The sequence below is a fragment of the Aptenodytes patagonicus genome, chromosome 6 (assembly GCF_965638725.1).
Source record: "Aptenodytes patagonicus chromosome 6, bAptPat1.pri.cur, whole genome shotgun sequence".
Taxonomy (NCBI): domain Eukaryota; kingdom Metazoa; phylum Chordata; class Aves; order Sphenisciformes; family Spheniscidae; genus Aptenodytes; species Aptenodytes patagonicus.
In genome coordinates, this window is record NC_134954.1 from 21610289 (window position 1) to 21627336 (window position 17048).

At 45.0% G+C, this 17048-nt stretch overlaps 1 protein-coding gene across 3 annotated transcripts; it reads left to right on the forward strand.

The window, feature by feature from the left end:
• Window positions 1-5664: 5664 nt before the first annotated feature.
• Window positions 5665-16695, forward strand: SPTSSB (serine palmitoyltransferase small subunit B). Of its 3 annotated transcripts, none has more exons than XM_076341424.1 (2): window positions 5665-5709; window positions 15196-16695. In XM_076341424.1, the coding sequence occupies exon 2, from the start codon at window positions 15227-15229 to the stop codon at window positions 15467-15469; it is 243 nt and encodes an 80-aa protein (XP_076197539.1). In that variant the 5' UTR covers window positions 5665-5709; window positions 15196-15226; the 3' UTR covers window positions 15470-16695. The 3 variants fall into 3 exon arrangements, with proteins under 3 accessions (XP_076197539.1, XP_076197538.1, XP_076197540.1); XM_076341423.1 differs by lacking the exon at window positions 5665-5709 and adding an exon at window positions 5727-5794; XM_076341425.1 differs by lacking the exon at window positions 5665-5709 and adding an exon at window positions 9614-9673.
• Window positions 16696-17048: the final 353 nt, after the last annotated feature.

Genomic DNA, 17048 nt, shown 5'->3' on the forward strand with positions numbered 1-17048 from the left:
CCCAACCACTGCTGCCACCACTGCCCCACCAGCCAGCGTCTACACAGCCTTTCTTGCCTTACAGGCACCTTTGCACTAACACTAATTCCCAAAATAGAAGCTGTAGATTGATGGGGTGTTCAGCTAAAGCAAAGTAGAGAGATAATCACCCACAAATGGTTGTCACACACACCCCACAGAGGTGATTGCTTTATCCAGTCTGCCCTATAATTAGATAAAAGGTTGTTCTCTAATTTGTCAGGTTGACTTTAAATGCAGTTTTGTCAGATCAGTCTGTGACTTTCAACAGGACCACAAGAGAAGAGTAACACCAAATTAGGACAATAATCAAAGGTTTAGCCAGAGCATCACCTCTGCTCAGCATCCCAGCCTAGGGATGTTTTACAGGAATATTCTGCAAACTCAGACAAACCAAGCCTTATGCTTAGTCTGGAAGCTTCCTTTCCATTAATCAAGACAGCCTGAGTAGCTAAACAAGATCTGAAAAAATATATCCAGATATCTCACTATTGCAAAAAGAAAAGAGTTCGGGCCTATTGTTTTGTTAGGTTTGCAGGAACATCCTTAGGTCTGCTCAGGTAACCAGACCTTCAGAGGACCCTGCAGTTATTTTGCTCCTGCACTTAAAGTTAAAATATACTCATCCAAAATAAGGTTACATGAAAGAAAGCAAAATTTCAGACCTTGCCTGCGAGACAGAAGATCATCTACCATCTGCAGAAGACGGGTGCAGACTACGTAGCGGAGTTAATTAAAGCACCATCGTAGCACTTTGACAGGACTTAGTAAATATTTGACATTGAAAGCTTGCAAAAACCCAACACACACATTGACTATGACACAAACACAGACAGCTAACAAATGAAGGTCTTTATTTTTAGAACATTCATCCCTTTCTGCCCTCAAAGAGTCGCCTTAATCCCTAACGAGCAGCCTCACAGCCCGGTGGTTTACCTTCCAGGATGGATGAAGCCTGCACGTGTGAGTGAAATAACCAGCAGAAGACAAGGGGCAGGGGCGCTGCAGAAGCCTCTGTGCCCACTGGCAGAAGCCAACCCACGAGCAGCAGCAGCAATGCAGCAGTAACACGCAGCAACACGCAGCAACAGGGTCCGGTTGCAGAATGGTGCTCTCTGGCAAGAAAGCAACTGCTACAGAAGACACCTAAGCTCCTGCTCAAATTCAACAGCCATGTGTTGAATCCAAGTCATGTGTGCAAAGGCAAGCTGCAGGAGCTAGCAGAAGGAAATGGGATGGAAATGCACCTGGAGAGTGAAGCCTGCCCTGGCGTGCAATCCAGCCACCTGCTGACCTGAGCTGGAAAGAAAACTTGCCTGTTGGCAAGCATTTCCACAGCAGGGTGTGACAGAGCCTAAAGACTCATGAAATATTCAAAGACTATAGTTCTGACTTTATAAATGTTATGTTAGCCTTTATGGCGGGTAAGTGATTTTATTCCTGTCTCAAGGGGGTAATCTGGATGTTTCCTGCAGGAGCAAAAGCCAACACTCAAATCCCCAGTCATAATTAATACAACCCCCAGCGGTAAAACAAGGAAGGGAGCAGATCTTCCAGAGCACCAACCCCTGGGGAGACAAGGAAACAAAATACCTTATTTTTATATACTTTATACACGTAACAACTTTGGTATGAATTTTACCATGACAAGCACAAGACTTTTAGAGAAGTCTGAGGTTCAAGCAGGTTTGGAGCAAGGGAATGGCAACCCCAAGGACGGAGACGGCTAGGCCCAGCTTATCGGTGTTACTCATCTTTTATTGTATAGGCCTGTTTTTAAGGCATTGGGAGGGTTCTTGCCTCCTTTGCTCAGGCCAGACTGCAGCAGGGGCTGTGCTGGTAGATGCAAGGGATGAGGGCCTGGGGGGATGCACGTCTCAGCCCGGCCAAGCAAACCCACTCACTTCCCAATACAGCTCTGCAGCCATTGCACTGACACAGCTCCTGCAGAGAGGGACAAACACATGGGAGAGGAAATGCCCAAACCCGGCGCATTGGCACCTGCCTCCTGGCTTACCACACACTGCTCGCAAGGGGTTTAGATGCTTTCTTAAATGTATTTATTTGACCACATGAAGTCCCTCCTTTTCAAACATTGGCTGCTCCAGCTGGTCTAGTAGAAAAGTTAACTTTTCATTTCCGTTTTCTGCTCACTTTCTTTTTGTTCCTGTTTCATTGCTTTGCTTTTGATTTCTTCCAAGGTGCAAGCCAGCAGGCTTCTCCTGGGCCAGTAAGCGGAGGAGACCGACAGGAGCAGGCAGCTCAGGGAGAAACAGCGGGTGAAGGGAAAGAGCCTCTCTCAGCAGCAACGCACGATAAATCAAACTACAGCCTCCTTTAGATTAAATCCTGTCCTACTTCTCATGCAGGAGTTATTAATCCTGAATTCAATCAGGAGGCAGTTCTGACCATCCTCCTTGGTGAGGTGCCTCCCTCTGGAAACACCAGCCTTTGAAACACCAGCAGGGCTTGGGGCCCCTGCAGCCCTGTCTTGTCTTAAGGCAAACAACACTTGATTATCACCAAATCTGTAATTCATTGTAAGGCAAATCTTTCTCCATTTGATAAGATACTGTGTGTCAAAAGACAAGTGTAAAGCATTCATATACACACTGAACCTTCACCTTATATAAATTGGCAAGTGCACCTAATGCAACCATCAGTGGGACTGAGTGAAGCAAGACAGTAACAGATCATCAGGGTGATAATGAGACTGTGGGAAATTTATTTGTAAACTCTTCTTTGAAAAATACCCCAGCAACAGCTAAAGCTAAAGCCTTGTAGGGAGCAAGTGCTCTGATAACCGAGAATGCTTTTGCAAGTATTTTACAGGATTTTTGTAAGTGCTACCCACCCACTGCTATATCACTGGCAAAAACTTGCCATTTCAAGCACCGTCCACTCGGGCACCAGGTATTTTACCAAGGTAAGCTGCATGCACAGACACAACACGGGCTCCCATAGTACTCCAGGACCAATGGGAGCTCTGCTTCGAGCTAGAAAGGGGCACAACTATTTGTAAGTTTAAAACAAAGCCTCTGCATAAGTATTTTTTAAGATCAAAGACTAAGCAGGCATCAGTTCTGCAGTCAACATCCATAAAAATAGCAGCAGAAGAAAGAGGCACTGTTTTTGCTGTGTGAGCTGGGAATGAGAGTCACATCCTGATAGCCCCTTTGCCGCCTGTGCAGTTTTGTGTAAGTGCCTTTTAAAGATATTAATTGAGAAAAGAGCATTTTTAAAGCATCATTAAAATGTGTTCAAATATTAAAAGAACAACTTTAATAACAGCATTTACTTCTAGCCCTTGAAACAGTTTGCGTGCCTTTATGGCCTTCTGTGGTTCACAAGATATCAGCCAGTGCCAGAACAGCGATACAGTGGCCCCACTGTGCTGGATGGAGGTCACCCCAGCTCCCATAGCCACACACTCGGGATGAGCCACCTCTCTCTATAGGGAGGTCCCCGCTGACCCAATGGCTTCAGGCAGAGAAAGACTGGGGAGCGCAGCCATGACCAGCTCTGCAGGCAGAGCTGTGGTGACAGTCACCTCTGGCTGGGTGAAGCGATGAGCTCTAACAAACCACTGCACAGCTGCAAAGAACATGCAAACTTCAGCTCACCCGCAAAGGCACATCTTTAAGAGGCAGCTTGTTGCACGGAAAAGTAGGCGATTTACCAACATGAGCTCTTTTTCTCACAGTTCCCACCTAGTTGTAAAAAGCAGCTCTACTCGTAAATGTGAGAACAACGCCGTGGCTGGCTCCAGCCTCTGGGTTCACTGCAGTACCCACTGTCTTTGGGGTGTCTCTGTGTGTGGCTTCTTCCACGGTGTGAGCCAGCCATGAGCCAAACAGACCTCGGTGCCTACAGTCAAACAGGCTGCGGTCAAACCCTCAGAGCGCTGCTTCATCAGGCAACTTCAGTCAACCTTTAGCCGTGGGAGCTGCCCGCTGCTGAACAGGGCAAGGACCTGGCACCAGCGACAGCCCTGGTCCCACCCACACCTGGACCATGTTTGCAACAGCCTCATTTTCAAAGCCAGGAGACTGAAGTTAAGGATTTTTGCCCTCAAAGGCAATGGGAGTTTCTCTGTAGCTCCTGCTGCACATATAAGTCGCGGCATGTCCCAATGCCCAGGTGTGCCTGGCTTAGGCAGTTTTTACAGGAAGGCTTTGTACAGCAGCTGTTTCAATACTCCTTCAACAGCTCAGGGCAGAGCAGGACAACCAGCTGTTGTTGTGCAGTGCTGCAGAAATTCGGATCTAGGCTGGCAGCACATCCAAACAGCATGCACGAGCCCACATGGCAGTGCCTGGAGCCCCCCTGCTCTGGTGAAAAGCACAAATGTTTCACTGAGCCTGTCATGCTGCACTCAGAGACAGCACGCTCTATAAGATTCATTTGATGTGTCCATTTAAACGGGATGCTGGCTCGTGCCCGTGTACCCGGCAAGGAATTTGCTTATTCTGCATGAGCTGTTCATTTTGCTACAGTACCAGTGTGAGGTTTTGGGTGCAGACACTACGCTGGCAAAACTAATTTTGGAGAGGTGACCGGGAGCGATCCAGGGATCCCTCATCTCAAGTGGCACTACCCCGCTGGCCCCAAAGCTGAAGCCATAGCCCAGCAGCAAAAACTATAATCTTAAATGAAAGAACACAAGACAAAACCCACCCTTTCTTAATGCCACTCGTTTATCACTTAATTAGTGTCACATAGTAACAGTTTTGAAGGCTGAGAAATAGGATCAGCCTGTCAAGATCAGGTCTCTGCGATTGCTTTGCATAGTAATGAGATTATACCTGGTATCCTGCTGCCCGAGGGGAAAACAGTGAACAAAGCGTTTCTGTTACTTTTATTTCTCACTTATACTGCAAAGTTAAGTTCTTAAGTAGCTCTTTGGTAGCAAGCAGGACACTAAATCATGCTTTTTTATATCGGGGGCAGAATAAACTAAGGAAACCTAAGCCTCACGGTCAGCAGCGTCATGTAGTACTTCACGGGATTTCAGATGAAGTCTTGTAAGTACTTGTCCATCCATATATCCCTTTTCTGGAAACACCTCATCTGATACATTATCACCATTTCCCTCTTTACACGCCTGTCATACTGGTTTCTCACAGCCATGCTGTAGCACATTGCAACGCTCAGGTCTTTCCCACTCAGCCACTTCGAGCTGGGGAGCTCCCAGGCACCTGCCAGCACCCCCGTGCACCCTTTCGCACACCCAGCCTCCCCCAGCTATGTTATAAACTATATTACAAGGTATGCGTATAACATAAAGCATTAACAGTAACTAAAAGCCGATTTGGCGCCAGATGTCCAGGGGAGGGTTGGTACAGCCGGTGTCTGGTTCACCGGAGCGCCCCTGCTCCCGGCAGCGGGGAGACGAAGTGCATTACGCAAGTGCATTAAACAGATGCCGCCTAGGGACGCAGGATCGCAGGAAAACATTAAACATCGTGGCTCCGCGTCCCGGAGGTGACAGCCCGCTAAATCCCACGGGTTTCCCCGAGCCTGGCCCCGCTCCCACGCCGCGGGTCCGCGCTGCAAGCCCGAGCGCAGCAGCCAGAGGCGCGCAGCTGCTGCGGCAGCGGGGCGGAGCGGAGCGGCGCGGAGCGGCGCGGCGCGGCGGGGACCGGCCCCCGGCGCGGCCGCGGCCGGCGGGGCGCGGAGCGGAGCGGGGCGGTAGGTATTTAAGCGCGGCGGCGCGGGCAGCGCCGGGCTGGGGAGCGGCGGTGTGCGGAGCCCCGCGGAGCGGAGCGGAGCTGAGGTGAGGGCGGCGCGGCGCCCCGGCTTTGCCGTGCCGCAGGGCGGCGGGGCGTCCCGCACGGCCCGGTGCCGGCGGTCAGCCCCGGCTCCGCTCGGCCAAGGGCATCGCGGCGGAGGCGCCGTCCCAGGGCTTCCCCAAATCAAGGGGCTGGTGACCTTGGCCGAGCGGAGCTGCGTACCCTGCGCTGCCATCGGCAGTTCACAAGCAGCTCGGGAAGGAGCGCTGGAGCAAAGGCCTTAGAGCAGGAGCGGCAGCAGTAAAGCCTCCAGGATTTGCTCTGCGTGCCTTCCTGAAGGTAGCACTTAGCTGGTGGCATTACTGAAGGACCTGCAGCCTTCAGCAAGGTCTCTCTGGACTTGTTGCTGTAGACCTGCAGTCAGAGATTTCCAGGTTTTGTTGCTGGTGCAGCTGTCAGGAAGATGGTTTGCCTTAGCAGGGGTTCACAGAAAACAAGTCAAACACTCAGAAGTAAAAAGGTTGAAATAGGTGGGGAGTGGTGGAGGACGGAAGGTGAAGGCGCTACTCGTACCATTGTGGTGGCAATACTCATTGTTTGTAGACTTCTGCTCTTTGGTTTTCTTAGAGTTACTGGTTGCTTCCAGTAATCCTTCAGTGTGAAGTAGGTGCAAGAGTACCTCCCCATTGTATAAGTGGAGTTGGGATAGTATAGAGGAGAATCCCTGTAATAAATGCTACTACTTCACTTAATCAGCATGCATGGTACTTTTTGGACTGTGTATTTTAAAATGCTTTAGGAATTGGGATGCTTGTTTACCTTTTGCTCATGAATATCATGAGTATGGCACAGATAACTATGTCTTGAGAGCAATTCTGCGAGTCCTTGGAGTGATTTCTAGATGGTGCGGTTTTGGCAGAGAAATGCAGGGAAGCTCTGCACAGAGCATGTATGTTGTTCATCCAGCACCAATGGGAGATGTGATGAAAGGGTGCCTGGAGAGCAGCTCAGGGCCACGGGAATACTTGCTCCATCACCCCTGTGTCCAAAAAGTCTCCAGGACATGTGATGTAGTGAACGGCACCAAGACTCAGGTGATCCAGCTGGCTGATAGGAAAAAGCATCCGTTGCTCTGCACTATGTTCTGCCAACCCAGTTTTTACCAAGTTTTTGATTTGTGCAGTAGTTGCATACCTCAAGCCTGGCCACACTCCTGGTGTAGAGCCGAGTGAGAATTCCCCAAACCAGCACCCCGGGAGGAGAGGCACCCATGCAGTTGGGCTGCGAGACAACGCTCAGCAGCATCCCTGCAGAGGGGAACCTGCCTTGCCCCATTTAGCAGGTGCTCACTTCTCTGCTCCCGCAGCTCCCACTGCCTCGTGTGCATGTATATAGGCATGTGCAAAGCACCTGAAGTAAGATGTCAGCAGGTCACTCTGGAGACCTCCTCCTTTCCCTTCACCCGTGCTGTCTGCTCTAGTTAAACACGATGTAACCCAGACCCTACTGCTATTAGGGGGAAATCGGCACAGCGGCGTGTTGCAACTTTGAAGAGCCTTGTCCTGCCCCACTGCCCAGCTAAACAGGAGTATTTCTTGTGTTCTCCCCTCCAAAAATTAATGGTGGTTTTGCTCTCCCCACATTTGAGGGGTATTCTGCTGTATCAATAGTTTTCTGTGTTCAAAACTGTTTGCTCATAGGGATGAAGTGGCCTGCGAAGGAAGTTGTTCCTTACTGCATCTATGGGGTTAAATCAGTTTCTGTGAAAAATGTGGATCTCCCTTTTTACTTCTTATCTGTTGCAAGTATCTCACTTCATTTTTCTTTTCCCCTTTTAGACTGATAACTGGCATGGTGCAACACTGCTTCCTTTCATTAGATCTCAAAGGAGATGCACTTGCACAACAGTTTGGTACCTGTTTTCCACTAATACCTGTCATAACTATGACAGTATTCACCTTCTCATATTACATATAACCCAAGACCAGCTATTATTTTCAGCTGCTTCAGAAATTACTCAGAGCAAACCAAAGAAGTCTGGATAAAATAAGAACTACATTTGAAAGTAAACCTTTTTGTAGAGCCCAAACATCTTAGCTATTTTGTTTATAGAGTGATGTGTTTATACAACCTTCTGAACTTTGAAGTCTTTTAAGTCCCCTTGAAGGATCTTGCTGATGTCCCAAATCTGAAAAGTCTCGCAGGAATTGAGGCTTGTCACCAAGAGCAAAGCCAAAACCCCTCTAAGATACCTCCTGGAACAGTTTTTCGAGAACTCTCAATTTTTAAGTATTTGCAATTTAAACCTGGTGCTGGTCTCAGTCACAAATTTGAGGTCTTGCTTGGGAATCAGCTCTGTTCAAAACCATGTTAATAAACTATGCTTACACTGAAAATACAGGGAAAGTTGCCCTGAGATTTCAACTTGCCAATTTACCTGTCTTCCCTGGCACAGCTTGTCACCAAAGGCCAGTTCTGCTCCAACGTGCAAGTCCTGTCACAGGGGAAGGACTTAGACCCCAGAACATGCTCAGCCCAGACAAAGCTGGAAAGGAAGGGGTTTGTACACAAACTGTAAGAAGCAGCTAGTTATGTAAGAAAATGACTGAGGAAACTTCAGAGGAGGGAAGAACAGAAAATTCTTTGAAAAATTAATTTGGCTTTGGAAGAAAATGGGACAGAGCTGCTCCAAGATCGTTTTTGTTATAGAGAAGCTGCATCTTCTCCTTCTTCCGTGCCTGAGTAGAGAAAGGGGAGTGCGCCAATAAATCAGCCAGGCTTCAAAGTTAGGGGGAGTTGATTTTTTTAAAAATGGCTTTTTGCTAGGAGCAGCCTACAGTTTTCAGGGAGTAGTTAAGGCATGAAATCAGTCTAAACATTAACTGCTTTCAACTGCTATGCTGCTTCTTGAATGGTTGGGAGCCTCTCTCCAAATGAGATCCCTGCGGGTGCTGCAGATCATCCTCTCCTTTCCTGAGGGTCAACAGTTTATATATCACATTTAAAATTACTTCCCGCATTGTTGTAGGCCATCGTACACTCGATCTGTGTACTTAACTTGACTAAAGGAGTAAACAGCATTTCAGAAATCATCTGTGCGTACTGCAATCCAGTGGAGAAATAGTCTGACAAGAATCCATTTGCTCTAGTTACAGATGCAGCTAAATTACAGCACCAAACCAATGCTTGGGACCACAGTATTATTGAAGAGCTGTTGAAGGAGCATGCATGTGACATGCACATGAGAACTAGGTTTGTGTTCAGAGCTGGAGATGAGGAAGTCTGGGTCAGATTTTGTCCAGGTGTGGCACTGCCACTCCTGTAGTGCCACTCGATGAGTGTTTTGCTGCCTTGTTTGAAGCTACCAAAGGTAAAAGGAAGTCTTCTCATTAACAGCAAAAGATGCGTGCTAGACTCCTAGGTCTTGTATGCATTATGTAACTTTTTGCCATTTAAAAGAAACAAAATAGCACCTATACACTACCACTAAGGTCAGCAGGAAGGAGGGTTAGTGTTGACAGATTAGGAAGCTGCTGGAGTCCACCCTTCCGAGCAAGGTAAAGCAGAAATGTAGCTGAAAATGCCATTGCCTTTTCTGCCTTACTGTTTCCACTCCTGAAGTGTTTTTCCACTCCTGGAAGATTTTTTTTCCATGGTGCAGTCAAACCATGTTCACCCACATGCAAAATGTCTGAGTCATGTACAGCAATAAAATTTTACCAGCTCTGAACTTCATTCTGGTGTTGCATGGATAGTGGCAAGAACACATACGTAAGAAAAGTTTACAATTTCTGTAGCACAGTACCTGGCAGTAATGTATGGCCAAGTGTGCGATGAGCTGCTGATTCAGGAAGATGAATGCTGAGGAAGAGAAACCAGAGATGGCCTTGCTGCTACCGTGCATTTTTACACCAGAATTAGAGGTGGGGTGTTATTTATTAAAATCTATATGTAAAGACATTTTTAATGGTGCATACTTGTCCATAGTGGGAGCTATGCTGGGATTATTGCTGCTGTTCTCAGTCACACTCTGTCTGGAACTGCGTCCCTGTGTAAACAAGCTTTAGGGTACATTCAAACGTCCATGTGTAAGTACTACAGTAACCTGAGGGTTCTGCTTGTCAATAGGTAATAGGCAGCTTTCTAGGCTGAGCTGATGCTATATGGCCACAGGCCACACTGCATATGGGTAATCTGAGCAGCACAGATGCAATAGAGGAACAGACTGAGACAGTGTCCCCAGGAAATGCTGGCATTTGGATTCTCTGCACAATTTTAACTGCTGCCTCATCTAAATTTCTTCGTGATTTCTTTCCGATTACTGGTCCACAGGACCTGTATTTCTTTCCTTATGCACTATGCTTGGTGCTCACTGAATAAAACATATTAAAGCAAATGCATGATGGACTGGGAATGTGAATCCCTTTGTTGTTCTATTTGCATTTTCAGGAATGTCAGTCTACATAAAATCAATGGGTTCATCCCAGAGTTATGTTACATTAAGAGGGACAAGATTGGTGCCTTGGATAAGTCAGGATATTCTGTCTGAGTAACAGCAGAACAAACCCATCTAACAACAATAAAATTACAAATAAGTAAGAACAATTACAGATAAATAACTTGCAGAAAGGACATATATTTCAATACCCAAGGGGTGTGATTATCCATTTGTCTCTAATAGCTGAAATTATTTATATATCAGACAACTTTAAAATAATTATTGTACTTTGCCTTGTCACACCTGCCATTTGGAGCCTACATGTTGTAGGTGTCCTGCATACAAGACCAAATCCAAGCCTCACAGGCCCATAGCAGGATTTTACTTAAGCTTCAGCGTAAGTGCAATCCCTTAGGATTCTGCAAGACTGACCAACTCTTGCTTCTGTGCTATCACAGCAATTATTTAGCAAATGGCCAATTTTTAGCCAATTAAATATTTGCATTTTGGGGATGGATTGATTGTTTGCTTGTTTTTCCTTCCTACCTTGTTTATAACACTTGACCCTACTTTACATGCAAAGCATCAGAGACCACCTGTTTAATGATTATGGGGCTAACTCCAGGGTTCGTTTTTCCCCAGTCTAGATAAACTTATCTAGAGCTGAATATATGTTGGAAACCCTATTTCTCTATATGTGTAAGTCAACCAAACTCTCCTGCTGAGGGTGTAAGGTGTTTTTCAAGCATTCTTTGGAAACCAGTCCATCCCAGTTCCCCTGCAAGAATGTTTGTTTCCACAGGAATTTCCCAGCAGGTGCCTTTTGCCATGTGCTGTGCAGACACCAGTCAGAGTTGCAGACTGCTAGTGTGAACAAAGTCCCCAAAACCCTGTCGCTCAAAGCAGAAATAATATAGTACTTAACACTCACATCTTCAGATTACAACTCCAAACACTAGCGCTAACACTGGGAACTAAGGTTATTAATACTTTTTTTTTGAGAGAGAGATTAGGCATGCTCTTAAATAAAACCTGGGATTTTTTTTTATAATGATTTATCTTTTCAGCTGCCCTAATCAGAGACATGTGTCAACAAGCAAGAATATCAGGTTGCCACTTAAAACAACAAAAGCTGCTTTACAGGTTTCTCTTCTTGCTTTTTTTGCTTGGAGGTGAAATTGCTGAAAATAATTTGAATATTGCTTAATGGCTTTAGAAGCTGAATTCTATTCATTTTATTCATAGCTGGTTGTAACAGTCCCATGGCCTCTAAACAGGAAGGCATTTCCACAATGCAACTGAGTACTTAAATTCAAATTTGTAGACAAATAAGCACCAAGTTAAAATTGCATAACAGCAAATTATGTCCTGTTCTGGAATATTGGGAACTGATGAGCTAAAAACACAGGACCCTTTCAACTCAGAGTGCCAGCTGATTGCAGCATTAATGTAATAAAAACCAGTAATGCTTAAAAATGTAAGTGGAAGCCTCTCTAGGACAAGTCCTGTTTAAAATACAGAATTTTTAGCCTCGAGTTTCTGTTTGTCTAGTGATCTGCCATTCCCTTTGATTCTTGCTACAAGGTAATTGGCCTGGGTGGTAAGGCTGCCTGAGACCTTTGGAGGTGTGGAGCTTTGGGCTATTGCTTATCCTTAAAACTGGCCTTGAATTAATGCACATGGGGTACCTTCAGACACTATGTCACAGTAACACAGTGGATTCTTGTATCTCATTGACTGAGCAGCTGGTTTAAGATGGCTTTTTTTTCCTTACCTCCTATGTTTTCCTTTTATAAATTATGCATCTAGAATTGCATTATTCCAAGACGCCCCTCATGTTTGCTGCATTTCTAAGACAGTCCTGCTAACGGAGAAAGTCTCTGGGTAGATTAAATGCAGTGGAAGTGTGTTAGCAGTGAGGACAGAGACTGTAATTTGACTGTTTGTTTGTCTTTTACTTATCTCAAACTCTATCATTCACTTGGCGACCGCACAGTCTCTGCATTAAGGCAGCTTGCATTCTTGCTGGTAGTCCAGGGAGTCCCATTACAGGTGTGCTGAGTGCCTGGGGATGGGGTTATCCCCCTGTGCTGCGAACGGCAAGAACTGAAGAAACACAGGCTGGCTCCTAGGACTTGGTGACCGAGCTGAATGGAAACACAGTCCCCAGGCTGGAGAAAGTATAACAAGGTCTTTGGTATAAATCCAAAGGTCTGCTCCTTATTTTAATTGCTTCATACTTTATTCATGTATCCCTCCAAGACAGCAATGTCTAGTAAGTGATAGTGGTGAGTCTGTAGCCTGGTAGACTGGTCTAATATCAGTAAAATCAGCCTGGGGAATTTTTTCCTGTCTTTGGCTTTTCCTCATACCAGCTCTGTATTGAGATATACAAGCGTATGTGCTGCTGTGGGCAGAAAGCTCCATTAGCCTGGGATCTCTCCCCTCAAAACCACTGCAGCACTCTTCTGGTAACCTCATAGCCTTCAACACCCACAGCAAGCGCTCCGGCCTTGCAGTTTCTCTGTGCGGCAATCAGGCTTAACAGATATTTACCCAAGAAAGGATGAGTATAACCCCAGTGTAAATACCATAATCCTAGATAGTATGAGAGGGCCCTTATCATTTCCCTTTCACTTGTATAGGAAAGGGCTTAACCTCTTCATTGAAAAATGCTGTTCTTTTTGCAGAAGGTATAAATAGAGACACTTTTGGCTCCCAATGAGTCACAGTTTGCCAGCTGTGCCATTTTTATTACAGGCTTTGCAATATTTACAAGGCTTTAAGGCCTCTCTTGAGTTCTGCCTTAAAATAATTTATCTGAAAGGAATCATCTTCCATTCATATCAGGACAGAAACCAGTGGTGGCCTTTCTCCCCAGCCTGTACCCTTGCAAGTAAAGCTGTTCACAGCAAAGACAATCACTGCTAGACTTAAAATAGAAGTGATCTGCCCCCCAAAAGCATTGTAGGCGGCCTCTTGGTCTAGGAGATATGGGGAAGATGGAAGTGAAGGAAATTGCTTTGGGAGAAGGAGGGGAAAGAAGATATATTGGGGAAGGTACTGATAGTTGGAGGACACAGAAGAAGAGGGGCTGGTGAAAAGTAAAGGCTGGGTGGGTGATGGAGCAAGTACAGAAATTTTTCTGCATAAAAATCTGCTAACACAAACAAGCCTCCTTCCCTTTTTTAATGCACAGTGTTTACAGCTTCATTGCGCTTGTTGCCGGCAAAGAGGTTGCGTTCATGGGGGTGTTGAGAGTTGAGGAGGATCTGGGGAACAGATGCAAGGAGGTCTGGACAGGAAGCCAAGGAATGGGAGGAGAAACACCGGGAGAGGAGCCAGCACATGGATGAAGGAGGGGGAGCAAAGACAGTCAGCTCCCTTATCAACAGCGTTGGACAGGCAATTGGAGTGCCAATTCAATCAGACAGTCTGCCATGCTTAGCGTGAGCCTACAGGTGTTGCCTTTCCAAAGAAGAAGGAGCAAAAATCTACCTTACAGTGTCTCCAGATGGTGAGGTGTAAGCTAGTCTGGCAGGATGCTCCTTTTGCAACTTAATATGGGAATGTTGAACCTTAACAACTGGCAGTACCAGTGACCTAAAGGAAGAAAGATGGAGAAATACAGTCCGTCAAGGTGTGTGCACTTAACAGTGCATCCGCCAGACAAAAATTTTACACATCAGTAACCAAAGTAAAGCTGTTACGAAACAAACCAGGGATCCTTTTTATTAGTAATTTGTCTTCCCTTCGGTAAATACCCACATACCACCAGAATATACTGTACAGCCTCCAGAGGCAGTAAATCACTGAATATTGTAATATATTTGGCCTGTATCAGTGCCCTATCATTATTTTAATCACAGGCTGCAAATTTTCCAGTGCGACCTTCATATTTGTTGCCTTGAGGGACAGAAAATTTCTGTTGCCCCAAACTCACTACGAACACAAGACTGGAGGGACGTAACATGTCCAAGCATCTCTGTTCCGGGCATTTTAGGCAACAGAAGTGTAGAACAAAATGATACATTGGAAGGTTTTCCAGCAGGACTAAAATCTGCTGTATTCCCTTTTACTGTGAGCTGACCTGGTCAGCATGTGTGTCCTTAAACTCAACCCCCAAAATAAAGGAGTCCCTCTGTGAAGCCTCGTACATTTGCTTATCATTCTGTCTCTGTATTTTCGCTAAGTAGATGTTTGTAGCCTGAATTTAAAGATTATTTAAAATACTGAAAAGCAATTTTAACAAAAAACAGTGGAAGGCAAAACCCATTTCCTAGTTAAACTTGCTCAGCCATTCTCCTTTCTGTGTGGAGACGGGAACAATGAATGCATAAAGATATTACCTGAGAGGAAAATCTTTCCTAGACTTGTAACTTCCATTAAATACTCTTTAAATCTGTAATGTATCTTATTTCTTTGGAATGAGCTGAAAAAACTTCTTATGCTATTTGAGATTACTTTTTTCCCTCCCTTTCATAGCTTGTCTTTTCTTTATTCCCAACAATTGCAGAATAATAAAAATTATTACCAGAAGTAAGCAGAGGAGTTTTTACAGAGCAGTTCTTTTAATCTCATCTTTATTCCAGAGCATACAAGTCTGCCATCCACATTTATGGAAGCTGGCCCAAAGCCTTCCCTTTTAAATGCATATCTCCCTGACTTCCACGTGAACCCTGTGCCTTTGTAAGCTAATGCGGTTTTAATTCCTACTGCAGAATGAATAGCAAAACACACTCATAATCAGAATGTAGGAATTGAGAGTGCCCAACTGATACAGCTTCAATAACTGCAGGCAGCAGCTGCTAGAGCTAAAGATCATTTTCCTCTGCTCCAGGGCAGCAGAGGCTGGTGATGGCATCGATGTGTTATTTCTGTTTGAACTTTATTTTATGTAACAATTACATGTGGTATCAAACTTGAAATGATGGTCACCGCATCATTTTTTAGTTCCAGGTCTGTCTTTCCACTGCAGCTGTAATCCAGATTTCTCTATCATTACAGGTCATCTTCTCAAAATCACTGAAAGCTGAAGATGGATATTAAGCGTGTGAAGGACTATATCTATTGGCTGTACTACCAGTACCTACTGATCACCTGCAGCTATGTGCTGGAGCCCTGGGAGCGGTCCATGTTCCACACTATCACCGTGACTGTTTTCGCTATGGTGGTGTACACAGCTTACGTCTTCGTCCCCATCCACGTCCGCCTGGCTTTTGAGTTCTTCTCCCAGATATTTGGAGGCCAGCCCGAAAGCACAGTTTCCATCGTGAACTGAACTTGCCCGAGTAGTGACTAGCAGCTCTTGCAACTTGTGAAATGCATGTCTTCTTCAATTTTGTGTATTTATTCTGAAGCAGTTTTGCAGTTATGAAAATACCATTTTCTCTTACAAAACATGGCTTGCTTAATTACCATAGCCGAAAACCAGAATAATGCACTGACTACTGGCTGCACAGTCCCTGTTAAATGAAACACAGGCCAGCTTTTGCTGTGTGATAATGACACATATCACGTGGAATGCCACGTTTACCTAATATTCAACTGGCTCCCACTTTCAGCACCCTAATTTAATCACACTGGCATGTATGAAACAGCAAAGACTGTTTATGATAACTGTGAGGAGGTGTACTACGCTCGTTATACACAAAGAAGTTCTGCCAACAGAGTGCAGTGGCAAAACATACCATGCCTTCTTTGACCCAGGTTAGAGAATATAAGGAGATGAGTAAAATACAGCATGATTTGAGTACTAATATCTGGCTGGTTATTGACTTCTGCTTTTTAATGGATGGAGAGGAAATTGGAAGAGAAAGTAATAGGAGTATAAACTTGAATCCCACTATTTGCACCTAAGTTGCTGCATCTGAGTTTAGATGGTCTAAGATAGTAAAAAAAACATACTATAGGTAATCTGGCTATTTACTGAAAATGACAGAAAAAAAGAGAACTGGCTCTGTTTCAGTGCACTCCTGCCTTCTTTGATAAAAAATGAGACACCTTTTCTTTCTGCTCCCATTCACCAAGGCAAGCAAAGTGCATGTCCTGCACCAGAGGAAGATGATCCAGAAAATAGAGTGGAAGTAATATTTTAATAACTGCAGGGAAGTCTGAGTGCTTAAAGAGATCTCCTTTATAAAGACCAAATGAGATTTATTATAATTGCCTGTGGGGAGTTTCTTGAACAATGGAAGGTTTGTTTGGTTTTCACCCTACACCTAAATCAAATGTCAATGCCAAATCATAAGTTCTAGCTATACAGTGCATGTATCTGTTATTAGAAGTGAGAGGTGCAAAATGTAAATAGCTTTCAAATTATGTTTGCACAGTTACAAGATTAAAAAAACCCTCTTAACTTCTTTATCAAGCTGCAGTGGGGTCCTACATGCTTAAAAGAACACAGTTTGTTTGGAAACTAAGACATGTTTTGAAGGTTGAACAGATCTGAACATGTGTATGCAGTTTTTTCAGAAAAAAATAAAATTTTATTCTTCAGAAACAACATTTCAGTGCATGACTCAGCTCTTTCTGTATTTTCTATTTGTTCATAAATACCCTGGATGAGCGCGGGCCAGGCTGACACCATGGCAGACAGACTATTTTGTTGCGAATGTTTTGAGGCAAGGTTTCAGAGCCCCTTAAATGGATCCATGTGTGGACTGCCATGTTCATCCTCATTAGTGCTCCTGCCTGAGACCACTCCTCTCTCTGGTGGTGAGGGAGTGGGGGGAAAAAAAAAAAAGAAAAAAAATAAAAATCTAAACAGAAACTTCATTGAAGATCCCACTCTGCAGACCTGTTCACAAGGTCCTGAAGGCAAGTCTTGGAGATGCGCAGGTCTCCTGCTTGTAAGAAGC